This window comes from Mesitornis unicolor, unplaced genomic scaffold, assembly GCF_000695765.1.
Source record: "Mesitornis unicolor isolate BGI_N332 unplaced genomic scaffold, ASM69576v1 scaffold54553, whole genome shotgun sequence".
Taxonomy (NCBI): domain Eukaryota; kingdom Metazoa; phylum Chordata; class Aves; order Mesitornithiformes; family Mesitornithidae; genus Mesitornis; species Mesitornis unicolor.
The window spans coordinates 1-15957 of record NW_010176502.1 but is presented as its reverse complement, the minus strand read 5'-3'; the positions used below and the strand labels follow the sequence as shown (position 1 = coordinate 15957).

The following is a 15957-nucleotide window of genomic DNA, read 5'->3' as shown; positions in this document are numbered from 1 at the left end:
TATATATATCTGCAAATCCAGAACAACTTCTTGGATTCATATGAACATAAAAACACATTTAAGTGAGATTAGAATAGATTGTAATAGCTGTTTTGTTATTAAAAGTTTATCTTAATCTGTTGTCTTAGATAAGAGTTTATTACTATGGTTTATTCTGTTATAAAATGTAGGTTAATTTACCATTTATTGATCTGATAATCCATGTAGTTTGAGGTTCACCATGTATGCTGAATGTAAAAGGGGAACCGTATAGACCACCATCCCTATCCTTTGCTGTGATAATCACTGATGGGGAATGCATACATACTTTCCTTAATTCAGTATTAATATTTGGGCAATTGTCATTGATGTCTCGCATTGAAACCACAATGGTGCCAGTAGCAGTATATTGAGGAACCCCTGTGAAAATAAGATATTTCTGGTTAGGAGGGAATATTGACACTATAATTATTGACACTATAGTTCAGATGGGAAAACTAGAAAAAACACGGAGAGAAATCTGGAAAAAATAGAGTTTTGTTTCAGAAAATGTTATCTACTTTCTTACCTCTGGTGATAGCCAGAACCTCTGCTCTATACTGCCCATTCATTACATAGGTTGATTTCCAGTCAATGATTTTGTTCAGTGTGATTTCACCAGTGTTTTGATTGATTCTGAACCAGGTATCTGGGTCACGTCCCATTCTATATCTGTATTTGTGAAGTAAAAATACTTAGCATTATGTTATGAATATATGTATTACATGTTCATTTTGCAAATAATATTTGTCACTTTTGAATATTTTTCTTTAGGCTGGGCTAGGTCCTATTGCATTTCACCTTCTTCAAGCAAAATTCCTGTAGACTTCAAAAGATGAAGACCAGAAAAACAATTAGGAATAAAGTAAAAAAGTAAAAGTCCATTATATTTTGACAGTGGTATGGTCTAAAACTAAAATCTTTCTGGATCCTGTAAATGTTTACTAGAACTCTTGATAATATCAGTAGTTAATTCCACAGCTCATCCCATAACATTCTACAGTTGTAAAATGGTAACATATTTTTCTGATTTATGAAAACTTTTCAAATCTTTGTAAATTGGATGCATTTACTTATACATACATTAAAAAGCAAATTATGATCCCATTAATTATCATTAATTTCAGCAGAAGTAAATATCGATTTTTAATTTTTTTTTTTACTATAGAATGAGCTGTTAGCGACTTCTTTCATCATTGGGGTTTTCTGCTTACTTTTTTAGAGATGATAACAAATTCCCTGTTTGTAGCAAACTTTTCAAGAAAAAAATATTATTAGGCTAGGTTAGAAAAAAACCCAACTGTTCTGATTTATTTAAGTTAAAGCTTGGTTTAAAAGTTATATTTTCTTTGTCTTGTGCATAAAGCTAAGGAAAGTGGGTAAGCAAACAAAAGCAATGTTTCTGGGTCGAAGAGTATACTGTTCCATTACTATTATTCTATTGGTAATCTATTAACATTTTTAAAGTTTTTTTTTAAAACACCCTTTAAAATACCTGTTCTTCATCCCATTGAAAACTTAATTAAAACACTTATTCCATCTACATAGTTAAGCAAAGCAGAGCTTACCTAACATTGTTTGCAAAATCTCCCATGTCCACATCTGTGGCTCTGTAAGTTGCCACTATATAATTCGATTTTCTGCTTTCTGAATCTGATATAGTAATCATAAGTGTATCTGGTTCAAACACTGGAGGTTCAATCACATTCATTACTGTTACTACGAGGGGTGTTCCAGACACTTGGAAGTCACGTGCAACAGAGTGGTGGAAGGGAGCTACATTTCTGACACCTATCATCACTGAGTGAGATTGGCGAAGTTCATAGTTCAGTTCCTAAAAGATAAACCACAGAGAACCAGATAATAAATAAAAGTTCCTTTAATTTTATTTAAATAATTTATATTTTAAATGGTTGAGTGACAGTGACAGTGGTTTTACTGCTTGTTTATTTTTTTAACAATTAATTAAAACTATTTTAAGATTATTCTTTCAACAGTTGAATCACAATATTTATCCATACCTTAATTACTCTAAGGATTCCTTGATTTGTAGCTCGATCTGTAACAATTTCAAAGCAGTTATCTTCATTACCGGATATAAAGAAAAACTCTGCTAACCAATTGTCTGAAAACTCTTCGTCAGCATCCAGAGCTTGTATTCGTAGCAGTTCTGAACTGAGTGAATTTTCTGAAATACTTGCTGAAAACTGGGATGACAAATAAATACCTATTAGCAAACACTAAAATACATAATGTGAGGAAAACACAGGTGACTGCAGAGATTCTTCAGAAGGAGGTCCTACCCACAGTCCATGCCAATTTAATAAAAATTGTGTGTTCAGGTTAAATTGTGATTCTAGTTGCAGATCTGAAGAGCTGTATCACTTCAAGTGCTTGCAGAGGCAGCTCAGAGGAAATGGATTTGTGCTTTCTATAAGAAAAGGTCATACAAAGACTGGGTTAATCTGTGAAATCTGTCTGTATTGCATGGGTTTGGACAGCTGAATGACTGGATTTCTTTGAATAGAGAGAAGTCAGTGTCAGGATTGACTTTTCTGAATACAAAAATAATCCATGTGTATTTTATCAAAATTGGTGCACAAGCAATTTGAGCACACTTTGAGGAAACAACCCTGTTAATCCCATGGGGCAAACACCAAAGCACTCTATGGGTTAGTAAGGTCTTGGTTATCAGCTGAGTTTCAAAACAGTGATGTTGCTTTTGGTACTAAAAACTTACAGAGCTTTGAGCAAGAGTTGGAAAGTTGTCATTGACATCAATAACTTTAACATTACAGCTACAGAGAGATGATATTCCATCTGCGGCTCCATCCCGGTCTGACGCCTTCACAGTGAGAGTGTAACTACTATGTTGCTGCCACAGAAAGAGAAATTAGCATGTTAGAAGGACCACCTGTATGTCTTAAACATTACAAATACTCATGTCTCACTACTGTTTCCTAATGCAGAAATTTGCCTTAGACATTTCATTGTAACATATAGAAAAAATACATTTCTCGCTGAATTTTTGTAAAAATGAAAGCCTTTTCTCTTTCCTTCCCCACCCTCCCATAACACATATACACCATGACATCATGTTATTTAACTTTAGGAAGGAAAATGTTACCTCTCTGTCAAGATAATTTGCAAGATGGAGTTCTCCAGTGTATTTGTTCATAATGAACATGGGTGGACCTGAAGGTTCCTGACTCTCTATCTTGAAGGCAATTTTAGAATTCAAGTGATTAGGTTCATCTGCATCTGTTGCAATTATTTTCATCACCAGTGTATCTAAAAATAAAAATTAATAATTAAAAAACAAATCAGAAAATCTGTTTTAGCCCTCCAAACAACTTGTCAAGACAGTGCTAAGTGTTGGGGTGTAAATATTATAAAATGCTACCTATTCATTGACATTTACAAAGAAAACCAAAAGTTTAGTTTTCTGGTACTAATTCTGACTGAATACTCATTACTGCATTACGTAAATGCATTAAAAATTAAGGTCAGATGGAGTAATGCAGATTTTCGCTGAACTTTAAGTCACCATAGGGACTTTGTAAAAGCAGTAAGTACTGAGACTGTAGATATTTATGTAAGAGATCTCCACAGTTTTAAATGAGAATTTCTAGGAGTAGAAAATTAGCATTAGGCACCATTGCTCAGTGATATTTGCATGTCTAATGTTGATTGCTGTATTTTTGGTAAAAAGAACCATTTTAGTGGTTTAAGTAAGGGTTTATTTACTAATATTCTACTGCAACTGTAATACTCAGGCTACAAATATTTGAAATAGAAAAAATGGGAAAAAATATTTTATATACCCTCAAAGAAATCAGTGTAGGTGTAATGTTAATCTTTTTAAATGAGAAGGAATGAACTGATTTATTTTAAATTTTCACATCTGAAAGAATTTGCATGTTGATATGGTTAGAAACTGGAACATTCAGCATTCATGTGCAAGAGGAAAGGGACAAGAAAGCATCACAGTGTAATTTTAGGCAGTGAGCTCAGGCCCTGGCTCAAGTAGCACTTGGAGATGCATCTGCAGCTCCTTCCTCTGTGATAGCCCTGGCCAATATATGTGAATGCCTAAGAAAAAGTAGAATGAACATCCAAGTTTTACAGTAACTGTATTCTGGAAGCTTCACTTGCTATACTATCATAGACATAACATAGTTACTTACTATCCATATTGTTTTCTTCAATAGATCCTGTAAATACAGTTTGTGAAAATACAGGAGGGTTATCATTTATATCCAGAACTCTGACTCGAAGCTCAAGAGGTTGTTCCATATCTTCACCCGTCATTGAGTGTTTAGCAAAGCAACGTATCTAGATAAAGAGATTTACTTGTTTTAAAACCAAATTGAAGTAAACAAAATAACAATGCAAAATAAATTAATTTGTCTCCTTCTGCTCTCTCTGTCCCACCCTGGATCCATCATTATAAAGGTAAAAGAAAAAGGGGAGTACTTACAACAAATACTGGAGTTACTTCCCTATCCACTATTGATGTTATATTAATTTCTCCTGTTCTTGGATTAACAACAAATATTCCATAGGGAGCACGATCAATTCCAACTCCAGAGATGCTGTATGTGATTGGATGATTTTCTTCACAATCTGATCGGATCTACAATAATAGATAATAATAATTGATGCCAGTTTACTGAGGGCATCTGCAGGGCTTTTTTACTATTATTAGTTTATGTAAAAAATTATATATAATTTCAGTTTCTCAACCACACATCACAAGGTTCAATTGACAGAAACAATGTCAGCCTAGGCATCCATCTCCCCTTAAGTGTTGGACAGGTTTCCTATTTCTCTTAAATCTTCTGGCAGGGAAGTGGAGAGAGAAACTTCCAAGAGTATTACACTTGTGGCTGAAACTCAGTAAGGGTACAGTCATGGTGAGAGGATAGGAAGACATCTTTGCTCAGTTGCCCACAGAAGTCATGCACTATCGTATAACTTCCCGGGGTGAGAGAGAAAATAAAAATATTGCAATATAGTACACAGATGAGAGAGAGGCTATTGTTGCAGCTGTCTAGGAAGTAGATTGATGGCAATGTTCTAGGAAGTCTTTGGTAACACCTCAGCATCCATGGTGGTTTACCTTATGAGACTGTCTCAGCAGAGATGGAAATACTGCATCATCTTTCTTTTATTCTACATTCCTTGCTTCGACAACTCTAAGCAAATGTACTTTTAAATCTCTCTGCTTTTATCAGTCTGTCTTTAGAAAAACTTCCTTGTCAGTGAAAATTCATTTTTCTTTCTACTTACTCTGGCAATTGGATTCCTCTTAGAATTATCTTCTCCTTCTCTACAAGCTGCAGCAAATTTGATCCATTCACGTTTTTGTCTTCTGAAGGTTCTCCATCTTGCCATTCCATTGTCATCCCATTCTTTTACCTTTGACAGAGAGTTCAAGTATCATACATCTAGTAATCTCAATCCATTTTAAATTAATACAGACATTTAGAACTATCAGCAATAAGGAGAAACGTGATTTTTATTGATCATGTGCTTTTTTATATGTCTGCAAGTCCAAAACTCTAAGACTTTTACATATGTACTTTAAAATTATTCCTGTGTATGTGATACTCATTTAGGTTCAGGAGAATTTCTCTTGAGAGGGTGAGCAGGTTATTACCTGCAATTGTTTAATATTTAAATATATTTTCAATCTTCAAGTCCAGAAATGTCTTAGTTCAGTATTTTCCATTTCATTTTTGCATTAGTTACATTTCATTTGATCAGAAAATCAGTTTCTAAAGAACTATATATAGAATCATAGAGTCATAGGATCATAGAATCATAGAATGGTTTCTGTTGGAGGAGACCTTCAAGATCATTGAGTCCAGCCATCGATCCAGACCTACTAAGTCTGCCACTAGACTATGTCCCTAAGCATGACATCTACTCATCTTTTAAACCCCTCCAGGGATGGTGACTCAACCACCTCCCTGGGCAGCCTGTTCCAGTCCTTGACAACACTTTCAGTAAAGAAATTCCTTCTAATATCCAACCTGAACCTCCCTTGGCAGAACTTGAAGCCATTTCCCCTTGTCCTATCACCATATCCATATTACCTCGACATGAAATCCTGTGCTGAAATCCAAGAGTACCTGCAAGAACAATGAGAAGATTGTCATGTAAAAATACAGGGCAAAATACAGTAAATAACACCCAACTGCCATACATTGCTATACTGCATGACAAGAGAAGTACTTAAGTCAATTGCAGCAGCCTATCTAGGCGGTAGCTACAGGTTTTCCATAAATGAGTCTGCAACTCATTTTGTTCTATATCCATCACTTGAATTCCTTGACAGTTAACATCTTCAAAATAAATTCTATCTTTCAAGGCAGGACTTTGAGTTTGAATGCATGTGACATAGCAAATTTCAAAATACATCTTTCACACAGATTTTTAGGTTGTAACAACTCAACTGAAGAGAGAAGTGTTTGCAAGTGTTGTTATTAAAAAGTATGTCAAGGAAACTAGAAAAGGAATATTTATTTATTGTAAAATTTTTATTCTTTATTTTTTTTTTTTCTTTTTTAGAAAGTCTACAGTAGACCCGGAGTACTTCACTATGTAGTTTAACCAAAAAGAATGAAAATGTTTTCTTGAAACTTCCCACTGAGGTTGAAGAGATTCAATATAAGATGGAAAGCCAACTGCAGTCATCAGGCAGATTTCTCTAGAGTGCAGTGGGCTTTGATTTGAGGTCTAACTATGCAACCAAAGTCTTGAGTAAATGAAGGTGGCAGAATCAGATGCAATATGTAATGGCTTTAAAATTAAAATAGTAGAGAATTTTCAATTTCTTGATTAGCATAACTTAAAAGAAGGCACAGTTTAATTAAACTTGTTCCTAAATAAGGTGTGAAAATGAAGTTCACTTGGAAAATGTACCTCTTCAGAGCATCTCTTTTGGATTTAGGACCTGCCTCTACTCTCTTCAGACAATAAAGGATGAAGAATACGGGATTTGCAGCATTTTTATGTCAGTTACACTTGGATAATCTTTTTCTCTATAGCAGCTTTACCTCATGGGACTTTCCTCACTTCAAATTTATTATTTATTATTTATTATTCAAGGCTGGAAGATTGGCACAGATGTTTTCACACTTACTTCATGTTAAAACAACCTATTACATGCAGAAGATCTATGAACAGCAGCTTCACTCTCCTTCCTCTCACTCCTCCCTTTCCCCCATTTTACCTCTCCACCATCTGTCATTTACAAAGGAATGTCTCCAATGATCTAATCTTGCCCAGAACATTCCCTGAGACCTCAGCACATAATGGCTGCCCTAATCTGCTTCTGAGTGAGAGAATTTAGACTGTGGATTTGCCCATTTGGTATGCATAGTACCTTCGAATTTATCAGACTATTCATGGAGTAGGGTTTTTTATTCTTTTTTCTTTGTGCAAGCTATTAACAATAAATGGTTAAGAAAAGTACTCTGCAGGAAAATCATTACAATTTGTTCATGTTGTGCTAAAACATAAATACCTTTTTTAATCTGAGTTTATGTCTTGGTGAATATTTGAATCTATTAAAATGTAGAATGGGGTTCAAATTCATGTGCAAACATTGCTCATATCAGAGAAGGTATAAAGTCAGACTCCATTTAAACTGTGGGGGTTTTTAAGCCCAGTTGGAAGCTCAGGCCTGTCCTTTTGTGATCCCCCTCAGAGCTTGGATAATCATGGGTGAGTAGAAGTGGCAGATCACACCCTCACCAGAGAAGCTGAGTGATGAAGTCTACCAGAAATAGCACTGGTTCAATATTTCTTATCAGTTGATCCCACAGGCAGAGCAGAGCCTCTTTTGGTGACTGCAGTGAAATCCTCTCCACCCTTAGGCTGAGATCCCTTCTGGCACACAAGCAATTGTCTTGACCCAGAAAAGTATGGATACAGGCATCCCAGTGCAATATTAGTGAATCTTGTCTGCTGTCTGCATCCTCGGGCCCATAATGTTATTTAACAGTGAAACTAGTATCTCACATCCAGCTATGTCACTCACACACAGCAGGCCTAACTGAAAAACTGCATTGAGTATCTCTGATGTAAGATTTATGCCTGCAAATATTTCTGTTCTTTTAGGACATGAATATTCATAAAGCACTTGCTCTCCGTCTATAGCGAGTTCTGTTTACAAGCAGTGAGGAATATACATTTTACACTGGAGTTTCATGCTTTGTTTCTGAGCACCAATAATGGGTACGTCAGGAATTTGTTCATCAGTAACACCAGGGATTGTAAATTTAGGCCCCGTATTTCCACAGTTGTCCCATGCTGACTAAGGAAAAACCTGTTCTTCTACATGTTGCTAATGGAGTAACCTGAAAAAAGTCTTGATGGTTTTGAATACAAAGTCCTTAGTACAGTTTGTGATGTTATCTGAAAAGGGTGATCTGAAGAACCTGATATGTGCATTTGGTATGTCTCAGTTACTGCTGTGTTATAGGAAGGAGGGCTGGCAGACACCAGACAAAATTGTCCAATTCACCAGGTAAACCTCAACAGTTCTGGAGTGACATCTATCCAACCTGATCGAAGGATAGTGGTTCCTCTGCCTTCTCAACCAATGTTTTCCCGTTCTCCACCGTCACCAGGTTCTCCCCACTGCAGTTTTCTGTTTCTAATATCTCTGTGTTGCAAACATTTTTTTTCTAGTGCTATTTCCAGCAAAGAAGTACTGTCTCCTAGCAGCTAACTCCAGCATACTTCTAGGTAGTGAACAAATTTCCCTTCTAAACTAGTATCTGAGCCTCTACATGATGTACTTTCTGTAGATTCAGTGATTAATGATAATTAAAGCAATAGGAGCCACTGAAATGTGTGAGATGCATCCTGAGGACCTTGGGGTAGGCAAGCTGATCAAAATGCTTTCCACATTTGCTGTCCTGTTAGTCTCTGAGAGACTGTGAAAAAATGGAAACCCTGCAGAGAAGCTAGTGGCTTATTGCACAAGCTGTTACTGGTTGGGGTTGGGACAGGTGCAGGCAGCAATCATGTTTATGGTGACTGTAATTTGCACAGTGGCCTGTCTGAAAGCTTGTCTTCTGTTGTAATGATGCAGAGCCTGAACCTTCTGTCCAAAGTGATGTCTTCAAATCACACTGGAGTTATTCTGGATTTATTCTGATGTATCTGGGAATTGAATTAGGCCCATAGGATGGTTCTTTGCACCTTCAAAGCAATTTAAAAACAAGAATTAACTAATCATTAATTGACTGCCAAGCAATATTATACGCAATTATGGAGTCCTCCCTCCTCCACCTACTCAAGTCTAAATGATCGAACACGCCTTTAACATCTTCCCAGCATTATTCATGTTGGATCTGCTTCTCTCTCTTTGAAGTCAACAGCCGTATTGTTATTGGCCTGGATGGGAGGAGTCTTGAGAACTCACACATATTATATTAGTCATCAGGGTGCCATGATAGCTCTAGTTGTGTCAGCATTTTGGGACTTTTACATCTTTCTTACTCAGCCAAAGCTCTGACTAGTACAGGGCTGAAATAACAAACCCTTCCCTTTATTCATTCTGCATCTTTTTAAAAAAGGATAATCTGGTGCATATGAAATAATGAGAAGCAGAGTTGGAACATAAGACAAAACCTTTTTTTTAAAAAGAAGCCATTTGATCACTTTTAAATTGAAACATGAATGCGTTTTTTTGTCTATATCTCTCATTTTTGTAGGCCACTAATGAATCTGCTTCTTCCAATTTAGAGGGGAGGTTTTTCAGAATGATTTTTCTGGCATTTTGTTTTCTAATTCTTCAGAAGTCAGGTGTTTCTATTGCTTCCTGTGCTAGCAACTGGCATCAAGATTTTGTATTGCACCAGGAATGGACAATCCATTGCTATTTCAGCAGAAGTATGACAATGCTCATGTCAGTCAGAATAATGTATTCCAAAGTTTTATTTATTTTAAAATATATTTATTCAAAGAATTGACCACTGTGGGAAAGTTTCCACCAAGATTTTTTCTGTTCTTCTGTGTCATACAGAAATAATGAATTTCCATACAGTAACTGAGCTTAAGCATTAGAAAAAATGAACAGAAAAGTAATTCCAGTACAGGGTGTATGCCATTATAATTCAAATTAGAGTTTTTCAAATTAGTCATGCTAAGTCTTCTCAGTAAATCTCCTCAATAAAAACTGAATTCTAATATAGCTTAGAGTGCTCTAGCTGAAAATGCATGTTTGTTTAGGGGGCCATTTTTATTGAGGGATGTAAAACTGCAGACTTAGGAACCTAATCTTAGGTGATAATTCCTGAATGCAGAATTGGTTCAGTTTCTATTTCTACAATAAATTTATTTGGCAGAAAAACCTGCAGGTTCCTGGCTACATCCTGGCAGATGTTTCATATGCATATGCAAGGAAAGGATTTGGCCCTTTAATATTTTTATGTGCAACCAAGTTATGAGTAGGAGGTGTAACCACAGCCTAACAACTGGAAAAAAAAATGAAGCGTAGATAACACATGGGAAAATGTAGCCAGACACAAGTGCATATAAAAGATGTGGTGGATTTACAATTATTAGATGTCACATGATAGCTGGAAGGAGAAGAGTCATACCTGATCAAACAGGCTATTTCCATAAAACGTGTCTGCGCAAGTATCACAAACAGAACTCCCTTACTCATGAGAATAACGCCTTTGAAGTCACATGAACAAGGGTTGCAGAATCAGTCCCACCAATGGTGAAATGCATATAGAAAATTATTCATTTCAGGGCTGGTAAGTTTTATTTTTTTGAAAGTGTAGTATATTAAAGTATGTGTAACTCCACAGCAATTTTATTTGATACAACTTATTAACAATATACTAACCAGACACACTGTTCAGACAGGGTTTTTTTTATGGAAGATTAATCAAGCTGAAAACCAAGACTATTTCTCAGAGCACACTAAAATTGGATACATAATTTATAATATATTTAATATCTACAGGTTTTTTGTCAGCTTTCTATGAAGTGCTGAAAGTTGCTATTAAGATGTGCAGGCCACAACTAACACTGGTGTGCAGAAGAATGCATAGTAAGAACAACGGTTGTTTCCTCTGGGTAGTAAAAGTTCAAATATTTGATAGTCATCAAAACATAATGGCAGTTTTCACAATTGCTCCTTTTTCCTGACCCAACACATATCGTGCATCAGTCACAATTGTAACAATAATCTACTGAAAGAATGAAAATGGCTCCAGGTTTCTGAGAGAAGAGAAAGGAGTAAAATCTCTTTTGAATGGACAGATCTTAATTACAGTACATTCAACTTTTTTTTGAACTTTGACACATCAGGAGCATGCATCACCAGGTAACTGATTAAAACAAATAGTCACTAATGCTACATGAAAATGAAGAAGTGTTGGTGTAGTGTGCAGCATGCCAGTCTCAGACACCTCTGCGCTGCATTAAACAAGCCGAAACTCATCCTCACTATAACTTGCTTTTGCCAAATTTTGTCGTCGTTTTCTTGGCAGCTTCCCTGTGTTGGTTAGTTCTGCTTTACTGACTGCAGAGCTGTCACCTAAAATTTATGCATTATCTTTTAACAGTAAGTCTTAGGATCTCATATTCTATAACAACAAACACTTTGTTTCAGACTGTAACATTTCTAAACAGGTCAGTAACAAGACGTTAACAAAAATTTATGCTTACTAATACATTGTGTAAAACAAAATCGTGTGAACACCACAGAAGGTCATTACTATTATAGAAATCCTACTCTTTTCAGTATTCAGGGCCATAAACCTCTACCTGATTTCAGAAGAGCAGCACAGGTGAGTAAAAATAATCCATGCAAAAATCAGATTGCAGGAGTAGAAGGACCTCCATAATTCTTTTAAGCCCTTTCTGAAAAATTTGTATGCCTTGATGGACGCATTGTACAACTATGCCTCTTAACCACAGCCACAACTTTCCTCTCATAGTGAGAAAAACAAACCCAAAGAGAGACACTTTCATCATGCATTCACTTGCTTAGCACATGGTGGCTCAGACACTAATGCACTACAAAACAGAAATTCTTTGAAATGTGAAATAATAGGCCAAGTCTTGATTTTTAATCAGCTAAGGTCTTCACTATGTTTCATGTTTTTCTCTTGAATATAGCCACAGGATTTTGTCAGCTCTGAAGTGCTCTTTCTAATCAGTTTAGAAAAAGAGATTTGCTCTTCATATTCCCTCAACAGATAAAAATATATACATAGAGCCAAACTATATCCAGTGAAGTTATTAAGATTTTTATACCAATAAGACTTTTGTTAATAACAGTAACTCCTTAAATAGTAGCCACAGACAACAATCACCTGAGAAGTCATGCATTAAATGCAGAAATTGACATACTAAACAATAACAAACTGCAGAAAGTAAAAATCAAAGGAAGCATTTCTCAGCACATAATGAAAATCTAAATTATTTGTATAGAATCTTCATAAGTGCAGTTTAAAATAAGCACAACTTTGTTTTTTTATGCTAAATTTCACAAAATTTTTTGGAGGGAGTAGTTTACACCGTAAAATTAAATGCTTTGCTGAGGAAGACTCAACTGGCATAATCAGAGTTTACAAATATTATTTTAAAATCTGACTTACCAGTAAAAGGAACAGAAAAGCAGCCTTTCGGTGAGGGAGCCAATCCATGGCATCTGACTTCTTGGGTACAAGTCCAACTGAATTATGGTTACAAGCTCGTTCCTTTTCCCCTCCCCCCCCAACTCTGGTGTCTACTTAAAAAGCCACTCGGTATCTGTCCTTCTACTCAGCTCGTCAAGGTGGCTCTGCCTCCCTCTGAGGGAAGCGCCGAAGATGCTGTATAACAGAGTGTCTTTCCCCACCCCAAAATCCTGGGCTGGTCTCACCTGTAATGCTTGACAACATCATTATTGCTCACAGGTAAAAGCTAAGAGACACACCTTAATTCTTATTGCACTGAAACCTTTTGTTGGATACGAACGGATACGTTTTAAAAACAGAAGGCAAGCTTTGCTGAGAAGATACCAAGTGATTTGTAAATTACTCACATTAAAATGATAACTTATCATTGCTTTGAATGCACCAAGTTTTCTCCTTGCACCAAGTATAATAGATGAGATTAATGAATATTGCCATAAAGAGGGTGGACTTTGAGAAATGATTAGTTTGAATTAAAATAGAAGTCCGTTTGTTCACTTCCAGGCATGAAGAAGTCAGTTCCATGCACACTGTTCACAGAAATGCAGCACTCAGAGCAGAATGGGGTTGTCATTAAAGATGTAACATTAATTTGGGGGAAAAAGTAATGTTTTATTCATTAGGCCACAAGAATACCTGATGCAGAGGAAGGGGACTTTCTGCGTTCACCAACTGCAAGGCCTCCCCATGCTATACCTTTCCCTTCCTATGGGTTGTGCTCTCTCTGACATGGTGGAGAGGGAAATGTGGGCATGTCCCATGCCAGAGAAACTAGAGAGCTGCTCAAATCAAAAGGTAGTGAAGGAAAGAGAGGAGGTGCTGCACAGCTCACTTCTGGCCTCATTTTGGATGGCACAAGCACAATTATGTGAGAGACAGAGAAATCAAAGAGGATTCCCCACTTTGCTCAGCAATAGGTCCCTCCATTTTGCAGCAGAGATGTTGTAAGTCTTTCTTTGCATCCCTGGGACACCTGAACCACCCCGTAATGGGCAAGAAAAAGATAAGAGTGAACTTCTGCTCTGCCACTGAAATCTGAGAGGAGGGTGCATGTGCTTCATCCCTGGACATGCAGTATGACTGATGTGCTCCTCAGCCTGCCAAGACCACCATGGTGCTGGGCACCTTCCAGGACTGAACTCAAGCTGGGAAAAGAGGGCTCAGCACCTCTGGAGTTACTCAGCACCTCCTGGAACAAGGTCTCCTGCTCCTGCTGGGTAAGCAGCTTCACAGCAAGCCATGCCTCCATGCCGCTTGGCACGGGTGCTTTGCTGCCTTCCAACTGGCTGGCGCTGCCCAAGCCAGTCGTGCGTGTCCCTACTGTCACTGAGTTTTTGGTAGTGAGCTCAACGTGCCCAGCAGTAAGTCAGTGAGGCAGACTGGGACAGATTAAGTGGATCACATCTAGGTTTTCCTTTTTCTGGGAAATTTTCAGCAATCTGAAATTTGCTTTTGGATTAACTAACAATAAGAAGTTATTTATTGCTTATATAAAATATGCATATTCTTTTATGAAACAAAGTATCGTATTTCAGAACTTCTGCCTAATCAAATATTCCAGAAGATGCCAATTTAAAAACATTTTTCCTTTTAGATTTTTCAAATATTTTGTTTAGGAGGTTTATTTTCTTATTTTGCAGAAATTTTAATGTTATTTTTCTACTTTTTTTCATTTTTCATACCATACTGATATAATCATTATTGCAGTAACACATAAAATATCCATATTACTAATGCAGTAGTCAGTGGTTGATGTGAGCCAGTGTTCTGGTATTTCAGAATTAATTTTATATTTTCTATTTTCTGTGTAGAGGAAATACATAGAATAAGGGCAAATGCAGCTTCAGAACGAGAAGTTCTTAAACTTCAGAGAGTTGGGTCAATAGACTCTTTTTGGAATACCAATGAAAGAAGATTGATAAAACTTATTTAATTCAGATTATTGAGGAATCACTGCATGTTAGAACTATATAGGAGCCTTGATAAGAAACCAAGAAAGGCTGAAAAAGCTTATCACTCAAAACTGCTCTTGGCAGTTCTGAATTTTCATTTTGACCACTGCATAGAAGCTGTTAATTCTTCCACATGTAAAATATGCATATCCTTTTACAGTCCAAAATTACTCATTTTCATTGTGCTAATTTTTTATTAAATAAGATAATTTGAGCCACAAAAGATGATAAAATGCCTGAAGCAACAATAATAGTCCCAGGAAAAGTGAAAACAAAACCCCGAGCTGTTACACTCTATCTCTGTGTGGTCCAGCTCAGTATGAAGAAGGGTGCACATGTACTCATCAGAAAAGATAAATAAGAACAATCATTCAATGGGAAAACTTGTCACATAATTTCAAACAGGATTTCAAAACAAGTAGTCAAACTTTCAAAAACATAATTTGCACATTAATCATATTTTTTAAAGTATTTAAGTCTAAAAAAAAAAGTTACCAAAAAAAGGTACAGTAGCTTGGTCTGGCTTGTAGAAGAAATCCTAAACCACTGACCATTACCCTTTGGGAATATTGGATTCCACAGAATCACAGGAATCACAGAATCTCAGGAGTTGGAAGGGACCTCAAAAGATCATCCAGTCCAACCCCCCTGCCAGAGCAGGATCACCTAAACTAGGTCACACAGGAATGCGTCCAGGTTGGCCTTGAATGTCTCCAGAGAAGGAGACTCCACAACCTCTCTGGGCAGCCTGTTCTAGTGATCTGTAACCCTCACAGTAAAAAAGTTTTTCCTCATGTTCACATGGAACCTCCTATGCTCCAGCTTGTACCCATTACCCCTTGTCCTGTCATTGACTATCACTGAGAAGAGCCTGGCTCCTTCCTCCTGACACTCACCCTTTACAAATTTATAAACACGAATGAGGTCACCCCTCAGTCTCCTCTTCTCCAAGCTAAAGAGACCCAGCTCCCTCAGCCACTCCTCATAAGGGAGATGCTCCACTCCCTCAATCATCTTTGTGGCTCTGCGCTGGACTCTTTCAAGCAACTCCCTGTCCTTCTTGAACTGAGGGGCCCAGAATTGAACACAGTATTCCAAATGCAGACTCACCAGGGCAGAGTAGAGGGGAAGAAGAACCTCTCTCGACCTACTCACTACACCCCTTCTGATACGCCCCAGGATGCCATGGGCCTTCTTGGCTCCAAGGGCACATTGCCGGCTCATGGTCATCCTGCTGTGCATCAACACACCCAGGTCCTTTTCTGCCTGGC

The 15957-nt window shown here is 37.0% G+C and overlaps 1 protein-coding gene across 1 annotated transcript; it reads right to left on the bottom strand.

Moving 5' to 3' along the window:
* Nucleotides 1-180: 180 nt before the first annotated feature.
* DSG4 (desmoglein 4) lies at nt 181-12704 on the bottom strand (the record flags this gene model as incomplete). Its single annotated transcript, XM_010181744.1, has 11 exons — nt 12657-12704; nt 6120-6155; nt 5311-5439; nt 4499-4654; nt 4206-4353; nt 3146-3309; nt 2759-2893; nt 2040-2225; nt 1587-1852; nt 548-690; nt 181-399 (listed from the first exon to the last, which is right to left on the bottom strand). Coding segments are annotated over exons 1-11 (1630 nt in total), but the record flags the coding sequence as incomplete, so codon positions are not given.
* Between the last annotated feature and the right edge of the window lie 3253 nt (nt 12705-15957).